Source organism: Mercurialis annua, linkage group LG2 (genome assembly GCF_937616625.2).
Source record: "Mercurialis annua linkage group LG2, ddMerAnnu1.2, whole genome shotgun sequence".
Lineage (NCBI taxonomy): Eukaryota > Viridiplantae > Streptophyta > Magnoliopsida > Malpighiales > Euphorbiaceae > Mercurialis > Mercurialis annua.
In genome coordinates, this window is record NC_065571.1 from 9,853,749 (window position 1) to 9,877,923 (window position 24,175).

Sequence of the window (24,175 nt, forward strand, 5' to 3'; positions counted from 1 at the left end):
AAGTATATTTTATTTAGATGGAGTATCTATTTAGATTTTTGCGTGAAAAAGATATCTTTTACCCTCATATTTAGTTTTTTTTAATACGTTGAAAAAAAGTTGTCCAAAATTAAAAATTTAGGGTACAATTGAAAGTTAAAAATGTAAAATAGTACAAAATTGATGATTTTACAGGGTCAAGGTGTAATTAAAAAAAGTTTATAGATTGTTAATTTTTGAGACATTTTGCCTTAAAACAAAAATCAAATACGTCTTTTTATTTTTTCCGAGCCACTTGGGCCCTTAATATTTTTTAATGGTATAATAAACTCCTACGTTTGACAAAACAACTACACAAATATCTAACGACATGAGGGACTAAGTGTCCAGAAAATAACGTAAAAGAACTAATTATATGACTTATTTGCTCTTTTTGAATAACTTTAAAATATTAGGAACTAAATAGTACTCTCAGTTTTACTTATGTTAGAGTAAAAGTAAATACAATTTATATTAGTTTTTGATAATTTTATTAAAAGCACTATAACACTTGAAGATTTGACATTTTACTCCATTCAAACATTAAAGCTTGCAAAAATATGCTAAAAATCCATTCTAATCAATTTTAAAATAAAAAATAAAATATATTTATTCAATGTGTATGTTTTTTCTTTCTAAACTTATATCTAATCCATAATTTTTTTATTACTATCTACATCATAATATTTCTTCATTTCCTTATTTCTCTTTTAAAGTTTGTAATTATATGGAAAAATGGTCAAATAAACCCCTAACGTTTAACCTATGTATCAAATAGTCTCTCAACATTTGGAAGGATCAAATAAGCCCCTAACGTTTTAAATTGTATTGTCTAAGCTTTCCTTAGGGGTTATCGAGGACTCTAACGTTAAACCATATCAACGAGAACCCTAAGAAGGGTTTAGATGATACAATTTTTAAACGTTAGGAACTTAGTTGACCTTTTTTGAACGCTAAGGGCATACTTGATTCATGATAGGCTAAACGTTAGGAGTTTATTTGATTTTTTTTCTAATTATATTAATATCATTAGTGTGTAGTTATCACTAATTATTTTTTATATATATTAAAAATGTATTATATGACATGCTGACTATAATTAAAATTATGATTATTTTTATAAAATATCTTTTCTTTTTATATTTTTTTTATTTAAACACATTCTACCAAATGTGATATGCACATACCAATTTCTTATTTTTTAGTATAAAAATTTTGACCTTTCATTTTTATGGCATTTATAGCCTACATTGCCTTATACGATTTCTTTGTTATTATTCAAAACGGCTAAAACGATATCATTTTACGAAAAATAACGCATAAAACGTCTCTGGACTATAGGATGAAATTTGAAAAAAATTAGAATGCGAGGCCGAGGCGAGACATTTAGTAGATTGTGCTTTAATCAAACGCGAAAAATAAGAATATTTATGAATAAATCGTAAAATTATTCTACATGTAAACTAAGAGAATTTATTCTTTGCTATTTGTATATTTTCATGATATCAAATTTGAGAATTTAAATATATTTAAAAAAATGTTTAATGATAATAATTAATTATGATAATTTCAGCTAACAATTAGATTAGGTCTACCTCTGCTAAAAAATTCAAAATATTTCTCTAATTTTTTAAAAATAAAGATACTGAATTTAAATTTTTTATGGACTGATACTCTAATATTTAATCCTGACACATTTGCAAGCAAATAAGTATACACGTGGTCATATTTCTTAGCCGGCATAATGAGAATTTAATTTCGTAAGCAATGGATAATTGAAATTATTTGTTTATATCAAGGAACTTAAGTTCGTGACATGAGACATGTTTAGATCTTTGAAAAACAAATGCAAAAGATAAAAAAAAAAAAAAAACCCCTCCAAGTTTATCTAAAATTACAAGCTAGTTCCTTAACTTATTTTTGGTACAAATAAACCCTTACAGTTTTAAAATCAAACAAAAAAACCCTCACAGTTCTACATTCGAACAAAAAAAACCCTCACAGTTCTAAAATCGAACAAAAAAACCCCTCCGTCCATGATTTTAACTAACAAACATTAAATTTGTGACGTGGCACTAGAAAAAAAATTCAAAAACACCCTTAATTTTTAAAATACTTACCAAATTTATTTTCAATTTTTTTCTTATTATTTCACCCTCATAAAAGGTTCAAAAATACCTTTAATTTTTAAAACACTTACCAAATTAATACTTGTATATCTTTTTGGAAAAAACTCAAAAAAATAATTTCCGGCACCGCTACCGCACTCCACCACCGTCCTCTTCCGGAAATAAGAAGACGAGCGGCTAGTCTTCCATGAGCCGGTCTTCCTTTTCGTTGGGGGAAGACGATTTGTCTTCCCTCATGGAAGACCAGTTGCTGTTGGTCTTCCATGTGGAAGACGATGACGGAAAGCGGCGGGTGTCGGAAAAGAGGCCGGGAAGATATGATTTTATTATTTTTCATTTTTTTATATAAATTAGTGAAGAATAGGGTTTGGTTGAATGTATTTTAAGTTAAGGGTATTTTTGAATCTTTTATGAGGGTGAATTAATAAAACAAAAATTGAAAAATAAATTTGGTAAGTATTTTAAAAATTAAGGGTGTTTTTGAACTTTTTTTTTAATGCCAAATCACCAATTTAACGTTTAAATTTGGAGGGTTTTTTTGTATCTTTTGCCGAAATGAAAATACTAATCAGTTTGACCTAATTTTTAGCATCAAAAATTAATAAAGAAATCATGTTTACACTGGACCCACAAAGTAGTATCAATATTTTTTAATCTCATTGTGATGTTTCATTGAAAAATGAGATACATCTCCCCCTCTAATGGTTTTTATTTTAATTATATAAATCAAACTCTACTAAATTGTTCGTTTTAAAATTACTTGACTAATTTATTTTTTATAATTCTAAAATAGAACAAATTTTCATATTGATCAATTATAGAGGGGAAATTTATAGTGAACATATTTTCAAACATTAAATTGACTTTTGGAGAAATAATTCAGGGGAACTTTGTTGATACTATAGATGAAAATTAGATGAAAAACTAATTCTAATGACGAGTTTTCTATCAGCAGGGTGTAGAAAAATTTAATGGCAGTTAAAAGGAATTATTTTGGTGCAATCTTATATATATATAGTTTCATGATAACATCTCTACATATTCTTTTATTGTCTGATTGACTTATCTCAACATGCTCCAAATCAGGGATAAACACTCTAATAGTCTAATTGAAAGTGGTTTCCATCTAATAGTTAGGGGTGAGCAAAAACCTACCCAAATCGAAAAACCGAACCGAATTGGACCGAAAAAACCGAACCGAAAAAATGAGTGGTTAATATGGTTTAATTTGGTTTAAAATGTATAAAAATTACGGTTTTCGGTTTTGGTTTGGTTTTAGGGTTCGGTCACCGAACCGAACCGAAAAACCGAAATTATAATAGGGGTTATTTTGGTCATTTACATACTAAGCTATATATACATAAGTTTAACCTTAAAAACCCTAATTTTTCATTTATCAGCCGCCAACCTCTTCCTTCTCTTCTTTTCTCTCATCTACTTCCTCCCTATTTTATCCTTTTTCACTTCTACGAAGCCCTAAACCCAGCCACCATTTATTTCATATTTCTAGCCATCTTGGCATCTTGCAGTCTCATTTCACCACCGAAAATGATCAAACTCATTTATTTCGATTTCACCGTCGGCGACACTTAGCCGCTCGCACCAATTTTCGTTTTTGAAACTGATTTATGTATATGGGTTATGTTAAGTGATATGTTTACAAATACTAGATTTGCAGATGGAAGATTTTAATTGAGTAATTTTCTATTAATTTTCTGTTTTTTTGTTCTTTTTGTTTATATATGAATGGGTTTTTCACTTATGTATTAGATCTGTGGGTTGTATTATAATATGAAATGTTAATGGTGTAATTTTTGTTTTACTACTGTTGAAGAATTCGATTTTTTGATTTATGTGTTGTGTATTATGTTTAGCTCAAATCTGTTTTTGGATTTGTATGGAATGAATCAAATTAAATGAGATAAATGTTTGTTATTTTATTTTACTGGTGTTGAAAATTGTTGAAGAATTGAAGTTTTCGGTTTTACAAAAACCGACCGAACCAAACCACAAAAAACCGAAAATTCGGTTGGTCAAACCGAAAAAACCACGAACCGATATGATGGAATTTGGTTTTTAATTAATAGGGGTGGTTTGGTTCGGTTTCAGCATTTTACAAACCGAACCGAACCGAACCGAACCGAGCTCACCCCTACTAATAGTTTTGCTTATGATTTGAGATGGCCTACTATCCTAAATTGATATTTTTTTTATTTGGAAAAAATTCAAAAACGTTTTCTATGTTGCACATGTTTAAAATTAATTTAAATTTAGTTAAATTAGTTAAAAAAATTGAAATTAGTTTTAATTTGATTATGAATTTTAGTTAATTTTTAAAAATAAATGACTTGTTTGTACTTTTTTGAAAAGAAATAGATTTAATTTTATCTTTAAACATGATTAATTGACTGATTTCATCATTTAAGTAAACAATTGAGAAAAATGGGGGTACAATTGAAATGATAAAATGCGAATAAAGCAAAATTGACAAATTTTTAACATCAGGATAAGATCAAAACGAGCTTATAAAGTCGGGTTTTTTTAAAGCATTAGACCATTTGAGATTAGAAAAGGTAATTAATCTTTTTTTTTTAAGTTATTGTGGTTCCTTAGAACTAATTTATAACAAAGTGGTAGACTTCATTGGGGTTAATAGAATTGGTGTCACTTAGATAAGAGAGGTTAGCTTCTTCAAAAAAATAGTTGAAGGGAGATCAGTCGCAGCTCGTTTATCTTCAACCAGAAGAAGATATCTTGTGATCAAGTATTTAATAGTATTAAAGTTGATGTAGAGTTAAGGAGTAAGTTAAAACTTAATTGTTTTAGCTAGAATAGGTTGTTGAGTTAGTTCTGATTTAGTGTATTTTTTCGTATAGCAATGAAGTTTTTGTTTTTATGATTATAAAAAATGTTATCGCTATTTTTTCATAATTTAAACAACAAAAGTTAAATTTTAATGTTTTCATATATCAAATAAACCAATTAACTTGGATTGAAAATAGTAATTACGAAAACATTTGGAGAATAAATTCAGTTTTGCTCAGCAAGATCTAGATCTGTTCATGGGTTTGGGTATCCGGCCCGTCCGCCCAGGCCCGTCCTCTTAGGGACGGGCTTGGACACCAATTTTTGGTCCCAAGCCCGGCCCGAGCCCGAGCCCGAAAAACCCCGATTTTTTATGGACGGGCTCGGGCTTTAAAAATTGTAAAAAAACAAGGTAAGCCCACCCAAGCCCGGTCCGAACCCGTAAAAATAGTGCATTAGGGCCGGACTTGGATAATATATTTAAAGTCCGAACCGGACTTGGACGGGATTGGGCTTACCATTAAAAAAATCAAGCCCGCCTAAATCCGGCCCGATCCCGTCCAAATCCGGCCCATAAACAGGTCTAGTAAGATCACATGTTTAATTATCTTTTCTAGTATAAAATGTATGAGGTATATTGAATGAGTTTTAACTAAGAGATGGCATTTTTAAACCTTTTATATTCAAGTTAATATTCGTTTGAGCGAATAGATCTCTTACGAGAGATAAAATATTACTCTAAAATTTTAAACGGTTGCATATACAAGTAAACTTGAACATGTGGCCGCATTTAAGAGAGCGCCTTATTAATTAAACATGCATATCTTTCTTTAACTAGTCATAACCACCTAAAAATAATCTAGGATAAATTTGTAGTAAACAATGAAACAACAATGTGTGAGGCAAAATAGTTAATTAAGTTCATGTAAATTATGTTACTACATAGCTTAATCAATAATTCAATACCCAAAAAATAAATAATAAGGGAGTAGGTTTAGGCCCTAGCTAACTAACCATGTTTAGCACTTGACAAACTTTTATTTAATCCAAATGAGATCTTACAAAATCTTATATCTTAATTAAGAATGTTATAGTTTTGTCAAAAATAAATAAATAAGAATGTTCAAGTTAGATGCCAAGTCAATAATTGTATAAAAATATTAGTGAAATGAAATAGGTAAACTCCTATGTCATACAATTTTTTTAAAATTATCTAGGTTCAAGTTTTATGTATAATGAGGTAATACGAAGGATAATCATTCTTTTATCTTAAATTGATTTTCATAAGATAATACTTTTTATATTCATATTAATATCTTTTTATTCTATGACTTATGCTAGCTCATTAATTAATTATATAACATTAAAACTTACAACCGTCTTATGTGACATGCTTTTATTTTCTCAATTCTTATGAAAAATTACTAAATTAGATGTATTTGAAATGTTCAGTTAAAATTGACCGTGTATATATATATATATATATATATATATATATATATGTGTGTGTGTGTGTGTGTAATTGGACTTTATACATGAACTTTTATAGCTTAAAAATAATAGGTAGATTGCAATTAAATATATAAAAATAGATTGATTTTTATGGTTTAATCGGTTTAAGGGCTCATACGGTTTTCTTCCGTTCATAATAGTTAAATTTAAAAATCAAATTTTTCGTGAAAAATGAAACTGAACTGACCTTGAATTTATAGTCGAATAGTTTCAACTTTCAATTTGGTACGTTCTTAATGATGAGTTACAATTAATAAAGTTATTATTGTTGTCAGTGTTGTTGTAGCACAATGGTAATAGCCACATGCATCCTGGTAAAAGGTCTCGTGTTCAAACCCCACTTCCCTTTTCTAATTATAAAAAAAAATTATTATTGTTTGGTGGCGATGTCACATTTTATCAAATGCTGATAATTGTTTAGTTAATTTTTGATTTTTTTTAAGCTTCCATAATATATTAAGGCTTAATGGCAAAAAAACCCAAACCTTTACGACTTGTTACAATTATATCCAAACCTTTTAATTTTTGTAATAATATCCAAATTGCATTATTTTATTGCAATAATATCCAAATTGCACTTTTTATGTGAATTTTTTTGAGTTTTTTGCCATTTTTTGAGACTTTTACTATATTATTATACATCAAAACATAGTAATAGTCTAATATCTTAATTGAAAATAACAAGTTTAGCCATCAATTTGACTATTATTGCTACAAAAAATGCAATTTGGATATTATTGCAACAAAAAAATGCAATTTGAATATTATTGCAAAAATTAAAAGGTTTGGATATAATTGTAACAAGTTGCAAAGGTTTGGGGTTTTTTTTACCATTAGGCCATATATTAATTAGTAGAAATTATATATTTAATTATTTTCAATGATTTTTTAAAAATATTATCTTCTTCCTTTATAATCCATGTAAAATCTTTATTCTCCTTTACTATATTTGTAGCTTCCTACATGCTATTGTTGGTTAGTGGTTACTATTTCACCTCTTTTATTTTGTATTTTTTGGATCACTTTTGTTATAGCTCATTGAAATTCACCACTTTTATTGTCAAGCAATTAATCACAACTTTCTTTTTATTTATTGGTTAATTTTAGGCTTATCTCCTTAAAAACCCCCCACCTTTTAGCCCCAATTTGTTTGCACCCTCACGTTGTAAAACCACCAAATATACCCAAATTACGACCTTTTACTTTCAATTGCACCCTCAGCCATCAAATTGACCTCTTTTCACTTGAAAAATGTTCAAATTAATACTTTAAACTTTAACATATATTCTAAATAGGCCTTAATGTTATATTTAAAACGAGAATAAAACTATTTTTTTGAACATTTTTCAAGTGAAAAAAGGTCAATTTGATGTTTGAGGGTGCAATTGAAAGTGAAAGGTCGTAATTTGGGTATATTTGGTGGTTTTACAACGTGAGGGTGCAAACGAATTGGGGCTAAAAGGTGGGGGTTTTTTAAGGGGATAACCCTTAATTTTATAAAAAATCATGACCTTTACACGAATTTTCATTTTAATCACGACTTTTAAAAGTTAACATATAAAACCACGACTTTTCATATGTTTTTTTTAAATTTATCACTAAATTAATTTTTGGTGTACTTTTGATGACGTGGCCACCATAATCTGGTAGATTTGTAAAAAAATATAAAAGATAAAATTCACCCGAAAAATTATCGGTGATAGATTTGAAAAAAAATGACAGGTCATGATTTTATATGACAATTTTTAAAGTTTGTGGTTAAAAATTAGTGTAAAGTTCGTGATTTTTTATAAAATTAACTCTTTATTTATGTGACTTGTTGAAATTCCTTTAAAGTGAACGTCACAAAGTTAAGTTCACCTCTCATAAATAACACAAAACGAAACCTAAATAGGAAAAAAAATTAAAAACAAAAGGCACAAATATAGTCATCATTTCATAAATAATTTGCATAGTGAATGTTGATTAAAACAGAAAAAGATCCGATTAAATTTTAGATTAATCTCTTAAAAACTTCCACATAAAAGATCGTAATTCGATTGTACCCTCACATATAGTAAAATCATCAATTTTATTCAAATTATAATATTTCAGTTTTAATTACACCATTAAATATTAAAATTCACACATTTTAATTTGTGTTTTGTTGGGCATTTTCTCTATTTTATGTAGGAAAGCTAATTGACAAAAAGTAACGGGGGATAAAAATGAAGAAAGGAACATTCTTTTTCATTATTTATCTTCTTTATTTATTTCTCCTTGTTATTATTATATTTGATCTATCTATATCGAAAATAAAAATAAATATACAAAAGCCTTGACATCTTTTTTTTTTATTTTTGATGAAAAGCCTTGACATCATTAGTTTATCTTTGAGATAGTCTAAATAAAGTAGCTTATGACTATCAGTTCCTAATTAAATAAGTATACAATGTCACGTTCTAAATTAAAAAAATTGCTGTTAATCCACTTAGCTATCCAGTTTATCCAATATATTCCTTTGAAACCGAAATAAATGATTTTAATTGAATTTAAAGTGGAATATTCCAGCATCAATTTATAAAGTGCACTCTTGTCGCAAAGTAAACCTCATCGTGTTGATAAATGTTTTTAGTTATCAACTATTTCTCCATAAAATATTTTCAGAGATTGCAAATTAAAAGAAATTATGCATTATATGTTTATTTCAAAAAAAATTGAAAATACGCTCTAAATTTTATTGTTATAAAAAAATAAAAAATACGCCATTTATCATTTATCTACCAATGATATATCAATAATCTAACAATGATTTACCAAAAATTTATTCAAAGAGCGTATTTTTGCAAACACTTAGCTGAAAATAAGTATTTATATAAAAATTTTAGGGCTTAAATTATAATTTATTTTAATATTCAAATTTATTAAATTTATTTTGAAGAAATATTTTTGATAATTTAGTCTAATAATTTTATAACTGAGTCAATTATATCCAAGCAACATATATAAAATGAATGATCTAACATATAAATGTATTATATTATATTTCTTAATTTATAATAAATTAATTCATAATTAAACAGGAGCATAAAAATTGTAGAAACTATTTTGTATGTTATTAATATTTTTAGTATTATATAATTATTCTTCTAAAAAACTCTGAATATAAACTAATTTATGTTAAAAATAACTTAAGACAAAGCATTGTATTTTATTTTTTCTAATTAAACTTTTATCTTTTCTATTTGCTTTTAAAATATGATAGACTAAAATATATATGAAATTGTTTTGAGTTGTTTAATTTTTTTATTAGAACATATTATCATTTATAATTGTGAGTACTAAATTATATAACTTTTGTTATTATATTTGACATATTTATATGAAAAAATAAATGACATAGGCCTCGACATCATTTATTTCCCTTTGGATTAAAGGTGGCCATAAGCCGGTTCAACCCTGAACGGACCAAATTCAGCTCGATCAAATTTGGCCTAAAATCGGTAGAATCTGGAACGAGGCATAAATCGACCCGAAATTTTGGGGAGGCTGGTTCCGGGCAGGTTCAACATTTTTTAGTCGGAAATGTCAGCTCCGGTGTATGTGTATGTGTGTGATATAAAAAAATCCAAAAAAAAGTGTACAAATTAGATACTAAATTAATTTTTAAATATTTTAATTTTAATTTTATGTTATTTTTGCCGAACCAGCCAAAATTGGAACTGTGAACCAAAACCGGCCGGTTCTGTTTTTTATTAAACTGTGACCAGCAGTTTCAAATTACAACCTCCTGATTATGAATCGTGCCACTTCTATTTTGGGTTAGTCTAAAACTAATTTACGTTCGAAACCGTTCGGATGGTGAACTGTGACCACCACTATTTTGGGTTAGTCTAAAACTAGCTTACGCCTGTCACTTCCTAGTTAATTAAGTATATAGTACTATTCACATTCTAAATTAATTTTTATTGTCAATCCCACTTATAGCTATCCAATTTATCACAATCGTTTCTTTCAGACCGAATTTAATTAGTTTTAATTGCGTTTAAAGTGAAAATTTCCAGCATGAAAAGAAAGGCACTTTTGTTGCAAAATATGGTCATGTTGAGAGACTTTTTGATTATTATCTAGTTTATTATAAAATATGTTGAGAAATTATATATTTCATTTTCAGAAAATAAATTTATATATACAAATTTATAATAAAATTATGAACAAATTACTATAACACCACTTACATTTGACATAATTCACAATTTAGTTTCTCTTATTTGAAAATCAAACGATATGACCCCTCACTTTTACTTCTGTCAACGATTTAGTCTTTCCGTCTATTTTGTTGTTAGTTAACGAAATTAATGAAACTATATAGTATCTCATTTTTATTTTTCTCAACGGTTTGATCCCTCTTTATTTTTGTCAATAATTATGTCCCTCATATTTGAACATTAATTGACTAACACAAAAAAAAATGGATGGAAGGACTAAACTATTAACAAAAATAAAAATAAGAGACTATATTATTTAATTTTCAAATTAAAAGAATTAAAGTGTGAATTATATTAAATATAAGGAGGCTCGAAGTAATTTGCTTTAAATTTATCAAAGATATCCAAAAAATATGGTGACAGTTTGATTCAAAAATATTATAATTTTGTCAATTATATACAAACATCAAATAGATAAAATGAAATACATTCGAATATGACAAAATTATAAAATTGACTCATGATGTATTTGTATATTCAGAACTATAAAGTACGCCATAAATCAATTTCACATTTGAACCTATTTTTATCGACTCATTTCTTCTTCTTTTACAAACTGACACATGTAATATAATTGAACCAAACTGATGAAAAAGTTTTCCAAATTAATCTAATAATTAAATGCACTATAGTTTTTAACAAACAAAATTTATTTGAAATTATTAAAAGAGTTAATGTTATTAAAATTCATCAATTTTATACGTTTTCTCATTTTAGTCACGTATTTTAAATTTTCTTATTTTCATGCACGAACTACCATTTTTTTTCAAATTCATGCATGGTGTTGAGGTGTCACGGTTCCATTGGTGTAATTCGTTGAGATGGAGGTCATTTTACACTAACGAATAAGTGCCATCTTATTATCGTGCATGAATTTGAGAAAAAGTGTTAGTTCATGCATGAAAATGAGAAAATTTAAACTGCGTGATTAAAATGAAAAAACGTGTAAAATTTGTGATTTTTTTATATTAATTCTAGTTAAAATATCATATTTTTAAATTATAATTTCATATTTTAAAACCATGTTTCTATGATTTCATCTCTTAAATAAAAAATTTAATTTTAAAAATAACTCTTATTAATTAGAGTTTCCTTTTTTAACCCTAATTGTTTTTCATTTTTTCCAACAAATAAATCTCAACCTCTTTCTTTTCTCTTTTTTTTTTTCTTCCCTTATTTTTCAGATCCGAGATCACAAATCACCGTTTTTCTACCTTGTGTTTTTTTCTAACGGTATCTTCGATACTGTCTTTTTTCCGGTGGTCGTCTTTCTTCCTGTGGATTTTTTGTCGTTGTGTTTTTCCGCTAGTTTTCCCATCGCCGCATTTTTTCCATTGGTTTTCACGTCGTCGCGTTTCTTCCGCTGATCTTCTCATTGTTAACTTTGTTCTGGTGGATTTTCAGTCGTTTTTAATTTTTTTTGTGATTTTTTAAATTATTTTAAATTATTTTGTAATAGTTTAGATTTTTATACATAGATTTTTGTAAATCAATTATATTTATTGTGTCTTTCTCTTGTTTATATAATTATTCTTTTATTTTGATACTGCTGATTTTGTACACAACGAATTGATTCATGGTGTATTTACATTGTTCTTATGGTGTATTTACTGTGTTTTTATAGTGTATCTATGTAGTGTTTTAAAAATAGAATCGGTGGCCAAACTGGTGAGGCCACGGTTCGCGGTTTAATAATTGTTTTTAAAAAAATATGATTCATTGGGTTTTTTACCGATTCAACCTCCGACTTACTGGTTCAACTCCCGATTTTTACTAGTTCGATCCGATTTGATTTGATCCAACTCGGTTCAACCATAAATTCTGGGTTTTGAGTGTTTTAGACCTAAACACTAGTCGGTTCTCAGTTCAACCGGTTTGACCGGTCGGTCCAATTTTTAAAACACTATGTCAATGGTGTTTTTATTGTGTTTATGGTATTTGTATAGTGTATTTATGGTGTATATGTGATGTTTTTATAGTTTATCTATAATATTTTTATATTAAAAAACACCATAAAATGGCATAAAAACAGTATAAAAATACCATAAAAACACCACAAAAAAACAACCTGTAAAACAAAAAAATCTATAGAAAAGAACATAAAACATAAAAAATTTAAAATTTAAAATTTAAAAAAGTATTTCTGAAATTTAAAAACTAAAAAGGATTATTTTGATTTAAAAAATATGAAATGTAAAAGGATTGCAGAATCTGAATAGGGAAAAAATTAAGTTACAAAAACAGATAACCTAATAAATTCCTCAATTTATTCCTCCTAAATAAGTTAAGAAAAAATGACCTAGCCCATGTTTTCAGATTTGAGTGACTAATTCAAACATGGATACCTAATCATCTGCCTAATAATAAAAAAAAAAAGAGAAATTTAGGAAAAATACTCCAATTTTTGAAATATTTGTAAAACGTACCTCAGGATCAAAAAGATACATAAAATACTCTCGCTTTTTCTGTGTTTTATATTTTTACTTCAAAATTGAAATTAATTATTCTTTTACTCTTTTAATTTAATACAAATACCCTTTCCATTTATTCCTTTACTCTATCTTTCTCTTTTTCTAGTTCTTCTGTTTCTTTAAAAGGCACACGACCTTTGGTGGTACAGTGGAGGCGGTCTTCAGCAGCGAGGTGGAGGCGATCTTCGACGGCGCAGTGGAGGCGATCTTTAAGCGGCGAGGTGGAGGCGATCTTCGACAGTGATCTTTAACGGCGCAGCGGAGGTGATCTTCGACGGCGAGGTGGAGGCGATCTTTGACGGCGATCTTTAACGGCGCAGCGGAGGCGATCTTTAACGGCGAGGTGGAGGCGATACTGGAACGATCTTCAGCGCCGTTTGTGGAACGGGAAAGCTGTGTGTGGATGATAAATTTGATTGCATTTATGATAGCGTTTGACAATTTTTAACATAATTGGAGGCTTCCTTTTCTTTAAGCATTCTGTATTTCTATTAAAGTTGTGAATTGTTATCCAATTCTTCATTTGTAGTTTGTGTGCTTCATGCGTAATTTTTATACATAATCATGGATATGATCATGGTTATGAGATATAAATTTATATTATGTCCTCTTTGCAAATTTTAGACAAACAAATGAACAAGTTAAATTCACAAAATGCTATAATTATAATTCTCATCTAAATATAGCTTATATGTTTTACTTAGTGCTGATTACTTATTATTTGTGGGATGCATGGTAACTGATTAATCTATGATTAAGTTTATAATAATTTTGTAATATCTAATTAATTTATGATAAGTTTATGATAAAGTTATGATAAATTAATGATAATATTATGATAAAATTATGATAATATTATAAACTATTATAAAAATGTGATCTAATTCTGCATAAATTACGTAAAATAAGTTATACAAATATTATGATAATATTATGATAGTATTATGATAAAGTCATGATATGGTTATGATAACGTATATAAATAAATTTCACTAATAATATTATGATAAGGTTATTGATAATCTTATGCTAAGATTATGATAATATTATGATAAGGTTATGAAAATATTATGATAACGTCATGGAAAGCGTTATAATAATATTATGAAGAGGCTATGATAAAATATGTAAAAAAAATTATAATAAGGTTAATGATAAAGTATATAAAATAATTTTACATTATACAGTTATGATAATATTATGATAATAATATGATAATAATATGATAATGCGAATGATAATATCATTGATAATGTTATGATAATATTACGATAAAGTATGTAAATTATTTTTGCATTATACGGTTATGATAATATTATAATGCAATTATAATCATTTTATAATATGATTATGATAAAATTATGATAAATCATGTAAAATAATTTTATATTGTACAATTATGATAATATTACGATAAAGTTATGATAATAACATATAGGTCTATGATAATATCATGATAAAATTATGATAATATGATGATAAAGTTATGATAATTGATAATATTATGATAATGTTAATGATAATATTAAGGCAAAATACGTAAAATAAATTTGTAAAATAAAATTATAATAATTTTATGATAAGGCTACGATAATATAATGATAATATTATGATAATATTATGATAATATAAATGTAATTCAAAACAAATTTATTTTGATCTTTTAGGTTGTAAATTTAAAGTCTATTAGGAAGACCATATATACGCAAGATTGAAATTTGAAAGTAAACAGATGGCAAATTTTTTATAATCCAATTGCTTTTAAACTTGAACATTTGAACAACAAACAAAACTTTAAAAGAAATCCATAAGTTCCAATAACTTGATAAGTACAAAAAAGAAGCACCTTTAGAACCATTGATTATAAACTTTACAGCTAAACCTGCTAATAAAAATCAAAAAGAAAAGGCTTAACCCCTGAAAAAACCCCCACCTTTCAACCCTTATTCGTTTGCACCCTCACCTTTCAAAATCTCCAATTTTACCCAAATTATCACCTTTCATTTTCAATTGCACCCTAAAAATATTAAATTGGGCTTTTGTCACTAAAAAAAAGTTGAAATCGATACTTTATATTTTAATTCATGTTCTAAATAGTCCTTAATGTTTAAATTTCAACAACAAAACCATATATAATGATATTTTTAATTGATTTATATTTTATATAAAAAAAAATTAACATTTAAAATTTTAGGAAATATGGTTTTATTGTTGAAATTTAAACATTGAGGACTATTTAGAATATGTATTAAAATATAAATTATCGATTTGAACTTTTTTATAGTGAAAAAGAGCCAATTTAATATTTTTAGGGTGCAATTGAAAATGAAAGGTGGAAATTTGGGTAAAATTGGAGATTTTGAAAGGTGAGGGTGCAAATGAAGGGGGGTTGAAAGGTGGGGGGTTTTTCAGGGGATTAACCAAAAGAAAAATAAACACTAAGAAAACTAGGACCAGTAAATATATAACATTAGCGAGAAATTACATAAACAGATGACAATTTTCACTAATTTTTAAACCAAAATAAACAGCAAAATCTATTATCAATCTAAATTATAGATGTAACCAAATATATTGCCGATGTAATCAAAGCTATCATCAATCCACTGTTCCTCGTTCCTCCACCGCTGCTAAAGATCGCCTCCACTGCTGTCTCCAAAGATCGCCTCTGCTTGCATCGCCGCAGATCAGCTCTGCCTGCGCCGCCGAAGATCGGCTCTACTTTCGTCGCCAATAACTTTACCGTCAAAAATCGAACCGGATCTGAGATTGAAATTAACGGATGAGGAGAAACTATTTGTGAGGGGGTGCCATCGGAGCAGATTCCTTGTGATTCAAAACTGAATCCATGACCTTTCAGTGGTTATGGAAATTAAGGATTGAAAAAATTGACAAAATAAAATAAGAGAGAGAGTAGGCTAGGTTAGGCTAGCGTGTCAGTTGAGAGTAAAATTTTAAATATTTTGATACGGAGAGTATAAAAATAAATAAAAATAATTCTTGAGGTAATTGTAATATCTTTTACGCATTGAGGTAGAATATCCTATTATTCTCTTTTTTTAGGTAAATACCTAATAATCTCAAAAAGCAATTGACAAATGAATCTCTCTGTTGGGTTCATGGTTGCATATCTAATACAATTATTATCAATCATGATTAAGGTCAAACTCAAACAGAAAAAAACCTGTGCCCCACACACAAAGATTCCAATGTCACATACCCCTAATTCTTTTGGGTTAAATTATCCAAAAAAATCTATTTTTTAATTCTTTTTATTTATGATCAAAATTTTAAAAACGTCTTAAATTTTCAATTACCATTATAACCATATAATTCAAATATGCCCCTCATATTTTTGAATTTTTAATATAAAAAAATAAATTGAAAAATTGAAACAATATAAAGGACATATTTAAATTTTTTTACTCTAATTTGAATAAATAACTAATTAAAATTGAAAATTGAAAATTTACGATTTAAAAAATTTGATCTTAAAAAGAAGGTAGAAAAGATAGAATATATTTAGATGATTAAGTCATATTTTTATTATCATTTTCAACTTTGACATATATTTTCTTTTTAATGTATTAATCTTCTATAAATATAGTACCCTTCTTAAGGGTTTTCAAGAAAGTAGCCAAGAATACTCTTTCTTTTCACATTCAATCTCTCTCTCTCTCTCTCTCTCTAGACTTTGTATTATCTTTCTTACAATTACATAAATGGAAAACTGCCCATCAATGAATACAATTGTTGTTAGTGATGATAATAGTTTTGAAGAGAGTGGTTGGACTATGTATATTGATGATTTTAATGCCATGAATAAAAATAATAATGAAAATAATAGTTCATTATGTTTTGATGATGAAACTATTTGTTCTTCTGATCTAATTTCTGATGCTGCATCTTTGATCTTAAAGAATTCCAATGGTGATATTGAAAATAAAAGTGTGAGTTTCAAGAAGAGGAAAATGAAGGTTTTTGCCATTGATGATTCTTTGGAGGATACTGCTAGTTCTCCTGTCAATAGTCCCAAGGTCAGATTTCCATATTTTTTTAATTTTTATGTTTTTACCAATTTTTTGGTTAAATTATTGTATATTAATGTCAACTCTCTGAAATTTAAGTATCAATATTTTTGTTAATTAGTCAAGTTTTTTATTCCATGTCAATAGGTTTGTGATATCATGAAGCAGCCGTTTACCAAAACCTCAAAACATAAAGAAATGGATATATCACAGGTAAGAATTAAGTTATATGAAAAATAAATCCATTCTTGAAGAATTTCTCTGATGGGTTTTGATTATTCTTTAGTTATGATTTTATATGTCTATAATTTTCACCCTTTTAACATGTATATTATGCAAAAGGAACAGATTGTCTGATTTGTTAATTTGACAAGTTAGAGCAATTATATCTAAATTTTTTTTTTTTATAACTGGGGTATACTTGTTTTAATTCGTATAATCAATAGATCAGACTATTGATTTTTTTTTTAGAATATATCTGTCAAAATAGACAAAATTATGAATATGTAAAATTAATTTACCTATTCGTTATGATCAAAGCATTTAATCCTTATACCTAACATAATACTTGAATCTTTTTTTTGTCAATTTTTACTAGGTTAAAGGAAATAATAATATTGCCTCAAGTGATGAGGTGGTAGATGAGAGAAGTAATTTGGGTTTTACTGGAAGGGAAAGTGAAAATACAGAATTGAAGAAAAGGGGTTTTTGTTTAGTTCCTTTGTCTGTGGTAGTGAATTATTTTAATTGATCCTTGCACAGGCACAACACAAAAACTCTTGCTTTTGTAAATATTGTATCTATGGGTTCAAGATCAAGACCCATCATCATTGTATATTTCATGCAAAATTGTCAATAATAGCAAATTATGATTGTGTATTTACGATCAAGAGGACATGAATGTGGGGATGAGTATGGTTTGATTTGGTGTGAATTATAAACTTTAAAATCAAACTCTCTTTTATGGGATAAAATAAAAACCAAAACATATATATACATAAATTTTGTTTTGGTTTAACTAAAATTTATCGCTTTTGCGAGTTGAAAAGATAAATTACTATTTTAACTGCTGTAATCCTTGTTTCTCCTTTTCCCCTCTCCCTCCAAAGATTTTTTTTCATAATAGAATTTCGAGCTTAACTTATGTTCAATTTAATTGGTTAATATATTGTGTAGTAACTATGGTTGTTGCCTACTAGTAACACGGATAAAGAAGGTCTAATTTTCTAAAAACACACCATCTTTCAACTTTTTTTGACTATGTATAACATTTTTAAAATTGTTAATTTTACTCAAATTTATGTTTTTCAGTTTTAATTATAGTAATGTATTCAAATTAAGATGAAAAAAAGCTCGAATATGCCCTTTGCATTTAGCATTCAGTCTAAGTTCGATTCAATTAATTTTTTAAAAATAATTAAAAAACAAGGTGAAATGTAGGAGGTTCTTCAATCAATTCTTGTATTGTCCCATTCTCTCCAATTTCACTGATAAAAGTTACAAGGTTCAAACACTCTCCTTTACCACTTTCGTGCAATCTCCAATCAGGCCCTAAACTTTTTTTTTTCCATAAAGGTCCTTTTATTTTATTTTATAACCATAGAATACCCGACTTTTAACCGAGACAACACAAAAATCCTTCCGTCCATCTTTCTACAATTATTCCATCAAATATTCCAACTTAGAAAAGGTAAGAAAGCTAAGTGACAACGAAAGAAAATTGTCAATTTTCACCAAAATTAGAGTTGAAAACATGGTTTATAAGCATTTGCCGTTTAAATAGTTTTAGTTCTTGAGAAAAAATGGCATCAAAGTTCCCTTAATATTATTAGTATAGTTAATTTTCCTCAAGTAAACATTACAAGTAACCAGAAATTATGTACTCCATTAGCATCTGAAGACGCGAAAAGTTCAATCACATATGCCTACTTTTTCTCAGGAAGCTTCTCTAACAACTCTGGTATCACCTCAAAAAGATCACCCACAAGTCCATAATCAGCTACCTGTACAAAATGAACTCTTCCATTCAGGGAAAATAATGAATTGCAAACACGAAAATATCGACATGAACATCGAGCGGTTTTTCTTCTAGAATCTGACACTCTTCCTTTAGCAAGAAAAAATGATTTACTTTTGCCTCTTTAAAGCCAATTATGTAATAATTAGTCTAATGATTACCAATGGAAGCACCCAATTAAATTAGTTTAGCCTTATAATATCAGCACACATCCAAAATTTGAGTCCCTGATCTAACAGTAGCTCAATAATCTGATTTAGGAATCAAAAACACATTAAAAATGTGGTTGCAGTTTGAAAATTTTAGTGAAAATCAATGAAAGGAACCAATAATAGAATAAATACACTAAGTACATTATGCAGATTTTAAAATGAGAAGCTTAGGTGCTTGTATTATAAAATTTTGAAGGAAACAAGAACTTCAGGAAATTAATAGGTAGCGGAATCTAGGGAGGTTTTTTCAAGAGCGATGAATCATCATTGTGTTAAGACTTCCAAGTGCTTAATGATCCACCATTTATTGGTAATTAACAATAACAAGACCTCAATCACCTTATGAAACCAATTTCTTAGGAAGGAGAGAAATTTTAAAATCTCACCTGGAAAATAGGTGCATCTGCATCTTTATTTACAGCAACAATGATCCTAGAATCTCTCATGCCAGCAATGTGTTGAATGGCTCCTGAAACACCAAAAGCCAAGTATAATTCTGGAGCAACAATTTTTCCAGTCTGACCAACCTGACAAGAAGAACCATATTATCAAAGCAGAGCAATTTGCAGAGTAAGAGGTCCTCTAACTGGCCTCCTGAAATCATTGTAATATGTTTCAGTAGCTCTTTAAGATTTCACTGATATGCACATGTATGTAATCTTTTCACTTTTGGGGATCAAAATAAACAAAAAAAACTAAAGCAAGTTTTAGTTGGAAACAAATTCAGTAACAACTTAAAATCTCTAAATTCATAAGATACAGTTTTAATAGTACTTGTGCAAGTATTGAATTTTGTAAAAGAAATTATTGCTTTGTAATTTTTAACTTAGTCAAGTTAGTTCTAAGGTTATGTTTAGTTCACCGCAATGGAATGGAATGTAATCACACATCATCTTACTATGAACCAAATATGATGCAAGTGTTTAGCATTATATTGAAGTGCTTAAGTAGGAAAAGACTATGGCGTGCCCATAATGTTACCTGAAGGTCATTTGGAACAAATCCTGAATCAACGGCAGCACGGGTAGCACCAACTGTACATAAATAACAAAAATGAGAGATCAAAAATAAGACAAAATATCAAGTTACACACCCACTTAAAAGAGAATGGAAAAGGTATTTGAGAACCCACCAGCTGCACCAAGCTTTTCTGCAAGCTTCTCAATCATTTTAAAGTTCTCAGCACTTTTCAATGCTCGGCCCCCAGTAACCACAACTCGTGCACTTCCAAGGTCAGGTCGTTCTGTATCCTGAGATGTATGTTGCACGTATCTAGACTTACCAATAGAATCTACAACACAATAATGAAAAAATGAGACATCCAAAAAAACCAATCATTTGCACAGAAAATATCAGTAATGAAAATAATGAAACCCACACGCCTCATTATAACTCAGAGACTAGAAAACAAAACTATCAGATAAAAGATTTAACAGACCTTCATCAAAGGTTGAGAGATCAACCTGGGAAATATGAGCTTCATTAGACTGTGAATCAGCTGATAAAGCAGGTAACGGAAAAGATGTCGATCTGATAGTCAGCATACAAGGATTGATGCCAGTGTATCGAACTGTACAAAGTGCATTTCCGGCATAAATTGGTCTGCCGCATAAACATAAAACATTTAAAATAGTAAAGCTTTAGCAAAGTTGATATTCTCCATATATTTCCAAATCATGTAAACTACTTAATCAATTAATACTTGAGAAAACTGTATAAAAGTATATTATATCATATCAAGATGAAAAGCAAAAAAAAGTACCTAATGAACTGATTAGAATCAGAAATACTGATAACATCAGTAACCGGAGAAACATCCAACAAAGCCGCAGCACGCGGTAAAACATTCTTCCCAAACGAATTCGCAGCAGTAATTATATGCGAATAACCGCCTTTTTGCTGAACTAAATGAATCAATTTACCCCATGCTTCTGCCAGTGGATATCTAAATTTATCCGAATCAGCTACAAGTACCTAACACACAACACAAGCAACAAACAACACATTAAACCCTAAGATTATCAATTTTTCTGGCAAAATAAAATTGTAGGGACCTGTGAAATTGAGGGATGACACGTGGCGGCATGCTTAGCAGCTTGGTGAAGGGAAGGACCCGACCCGGCTAATAAAACGGAGATGGAATTGTTATCGTTGCTTAAGGATTTAGCGGCTTCAACTGCGGTGATCGAGGGTAATTGTATAGCTCCGTTTTCGTGTTCTGCAATTACCAGAGTGGTTATTGATCTGTAAGCGGCGATTAGAGAGTAAAATCGAGGGAGTGTTGATGTGGAGGTGGTTCTTAGAGCTGTAAGCATTGTTATGTAAGTTGATTTGAATTTTGAGGGGTTTACTTTGGATTTATGTAACAGTGAATGTTCACTTTTTTGTGAGGACGATGATAACGTCACACAGTTGCGGATCGGCTAATAAAAGTTATTGGCGAAATATTGTTAAAAAACCAAACCTTTTAAAAAGTTCTAGATAAATTTTAACCTTCTAATTTTGTAAATTTTGGCCATAAACGGATTATTTTATCTTAATTTTGTCCAACCTTCAATTGGCAATTAATTTTGCTGATGTGGCGCCTATGTAACCTAATGTACCATCATGACAATTATTAAATTAAAATACAAATTAATTATTAAACTTTTTTAAAAAATATTTACACCCTTAAATTTTAAATTATTTCAACTTAACTATTAAAATTTAATTTAAAAAAAATTCAATCAAATCTAAATAATTTTATTGAAAAATAATTCAATCGTTTTTTAATATTTTTATCGTATTCCTCCGACTTCCCCCATTGGACACCGTTTTTTCGGACGCCTCAATTTTTTCCAACCGCTCCAACTAACATAGGGGGAAAAAATTCATACAATTCTTCCCAAATAAAAGAACAAATATTTATTTTCTCAATCAATAAAATATAACTACGTAAATAAAACAAAACAAATTCAATTAAAAATTTAATTAATTTAATTTTTTTTTTAAATTAAACCCAGTTGAATTGGATTCATCTTCTCCGACGAACCTAACAACTGGGTTCATCATGTTTTTCCCATTTAGAAAGAATGATATGTTCTTTCCAAATAGGAAGTTCTTCCCATTTGGAAAAAACAAATCGGTTCTTTCCAGATTTGTTCTTTCCATTTGGAAAGAACACATCGTTCTTCCCAGATGGGAAGAACCATCTCGTTCTTCCCATTTGGAAAGAAATCTGAAGAGATTAACACAATTCAACTGGGTTCAATTATTATTTTTTTAAATAAGATAAATTTTAATTGAATTTATTTTATTTTATTAATTTTTAATTATATCTAGTTAGGTTTTATTAATTGACAAAATAGATTTAACGATTTTAAGTCTTAAATAAAACTAATTAGTTAGATGACTTAATTGGAATTCAAAGTATTTAATTAGTTTAATTGAGTTTTGATTTATGAAATGTGTTAAAAATTATAGAAAAAATTACAAAAATATTTTAAAAAGTCCTCATTTTTTCATGCGGTACATTTGTCTTGAAAGTCTTTCCATCCGGTACCTTTTTTTAAGAAAACATTTCACCACCACGTTTTTGCTAACTCAGAGTTTGATTGTTGACGCGTGCTAGTGCACTGTTACTTACACTGATCCGTGCGTCATAATTTCTTTTTTTGCCGTTTGACTTGGTCTGTGCTTAACATTCTTAAATCCACACTAATAGAAAATTCTTAAACTAAACCAAATATCTTCTCCTCCACCAGCAAACATTAATCAAATCATTTAATAAAAAATTCATTAATCAAATCAAATTTTCACAATTTCAATCCAAAACCTTAATTTTTCCGCATCAATCCAAATCAAAGAAATTTTTTCTCTTAATTTACATATAATCGCAAGATATTAATTCCCATATAAATTTATTAAATTTTAAACATCAAAAAATAAAAAAATCACAAATGATACAATTATAAAAAATATAATTTTATAAATTGTTTATCGGATAAAATTATATTTTTTAAAATTATATCATTTGTAAATCTTTTTATGAATTATTTATCGGATAATTATCAAAAAAATTATTTATTGGATATATTGTCAATACATACCGAATCCAAGTCCGATGCATAAATAATAGAACAAAGGGTCAACGCGCCCCCTAAACTTGTGACACGGGTTCATCTAGCCCAATTTATTCTTTTTTGAGCAACTAACCCCAAAATTCTTCATTTTTAGGTCAAATAACTCATACTTTATATTTTTTATTTCAAAAAATAAATTTAGGATAATTATATCGCAACAATTAGAGAAGTTTCTAATTACTTTTTTGCATCCCTCACATCCGATTTGTATTTTACGTGTTTTAAAAATACAATTATGGGGTTGTTTGAGCCAAAATTGAAGAGTTTTGGGGTTAGTTGCTCAAAAAAGTATAAATTGGATTAGATGATCCCGTGTCACAAGTTTAGAAGGCGCGTTGACCTTTTATTCATAAATAATATATCTGTCATGTATAATTATGTATCAGAAATGTATCTATTAAGTATATTCAAAAAATGTACGTATCATGTATAAATTATGTATCAACAGTGTATTTATTTAATACATTTTAAAAGTGTATCTTTCATGTATAAATTATGTATCAGCAATGTTCCTATTAAGTTCTTTAAAAAAAATATCATGTATAATTTTAATAAAATTATCTATGTATCATGTATTAATTATGTATCGGAGATGTATCAAATATGTATAAAAAA

General features: G+C 28.2%; 2 protein-coding genes across 2 annotated transcripts; one reads left to right on the top strand and one right to left on the bottom strand.

Moving 5' to 3' along the window:
* The first annotated feature begins 16,830 nt into the window (after positions 1-16,830).
* Positions 16,831-18,093, top strand: LOC126670043 (vascular-related unknown protein 1-like). The gene is made up of 3 exons (XM_050363695.1): positions 16,831-17,219; positions 17,358-17,423; positions 17,809-18,093. The coding sequence occupies exons 1-3, from the start codon at positions 16,905-16,907 to the stop codon at positions 17,959-17,961; spliced, it is 534 nt and encodes a 177-aa protein (XP_050219652.1). The 5' UTR covers positions 16,831-16,904; the 3' UTR covers positions 17,962-18,093.
* An 856-nt stretch (positions 18,094-18,949) lies between these two features.
* LOC126670772 (electron transfer flavoprotein subunit alpha, mitochondrial) lies at positions 18,950-21,877 on the bottom strand. The gene is made up of 7 exons (XM_050364593.2): positions 21,494-21,877; positions 21,202-21,413; positions 20,878-21,041; positions 20,572-20,730; positions 20,421-20,473; positions 19,826-19,966; positions 18,950-19,213 (listed from the first exon to the last, which is right to left on the bottom strand). The coding sequence occupies exons 1-7, from the start codon at positions 21,752-21,754 to the stop codon at positions 19,136-19,138; spliced, it is 1,068 nt and encodes a 355-aa protein (XP_050220550.1). The 5' UTR covers positions 21,755-21,877; the 3' UTR covers positions 18,950-19,135.
* Between the last annotated feature and the right edge of the window lie 2,298 nt (positions 21,878-24,175).

What these genes read in the sequence shown, in the direction of transcription:
- LOC126670043 (XM_050363695.1), top strand. Translation starts at nt 16,905, where the DNA reads ATGGAAAACTGCCCATCAATGAATACAATTGTTGTTAGTGATGATAAT. An exon ending in CTCCTGTCAATAGTCCCAAG is followed by an intron (nt 17,220 to 17,357) that starts GTCAGATTTCCA and finishes CCATGTCAATAG; the next exon opens with GTTTGTGATATCATGAAGCA. An exon ending in AAGAAATGGATATATCACAG is followed by an intron (nt 17,424 to 17,808) that starts GTAAGAATTAAG and finishes AATTTTTACTAG; the next exon opens with GTTAAAGGAAATAATAATAT.
- LOC126670772 (XM_050364593.2), bottom strand. Translation starts at nt 21,754, where the DNA reads ATGCTTACAGCTCTAAGAACCACCTCCACATCAACACTCCCTCGATTT. An exon ending in TCTCTCAACCTTTGATGAAG is followed by an intron (nt 20,731 to 20,877) that starts GTCTGTTAAATC and finishes ATTGTGTTGTAG; the next exon opens with ATTCTATTGGTAAGTCTAGA. An exon ending in TTGTTCCAAATGACCTTCAG is followed by an intron (nt 19,967 to 20,420) that starts GTAACATTATGG and finishes TCTTCTTGTCAG; the next exon opens with GTTGGTCAGACTGGAAAAAT.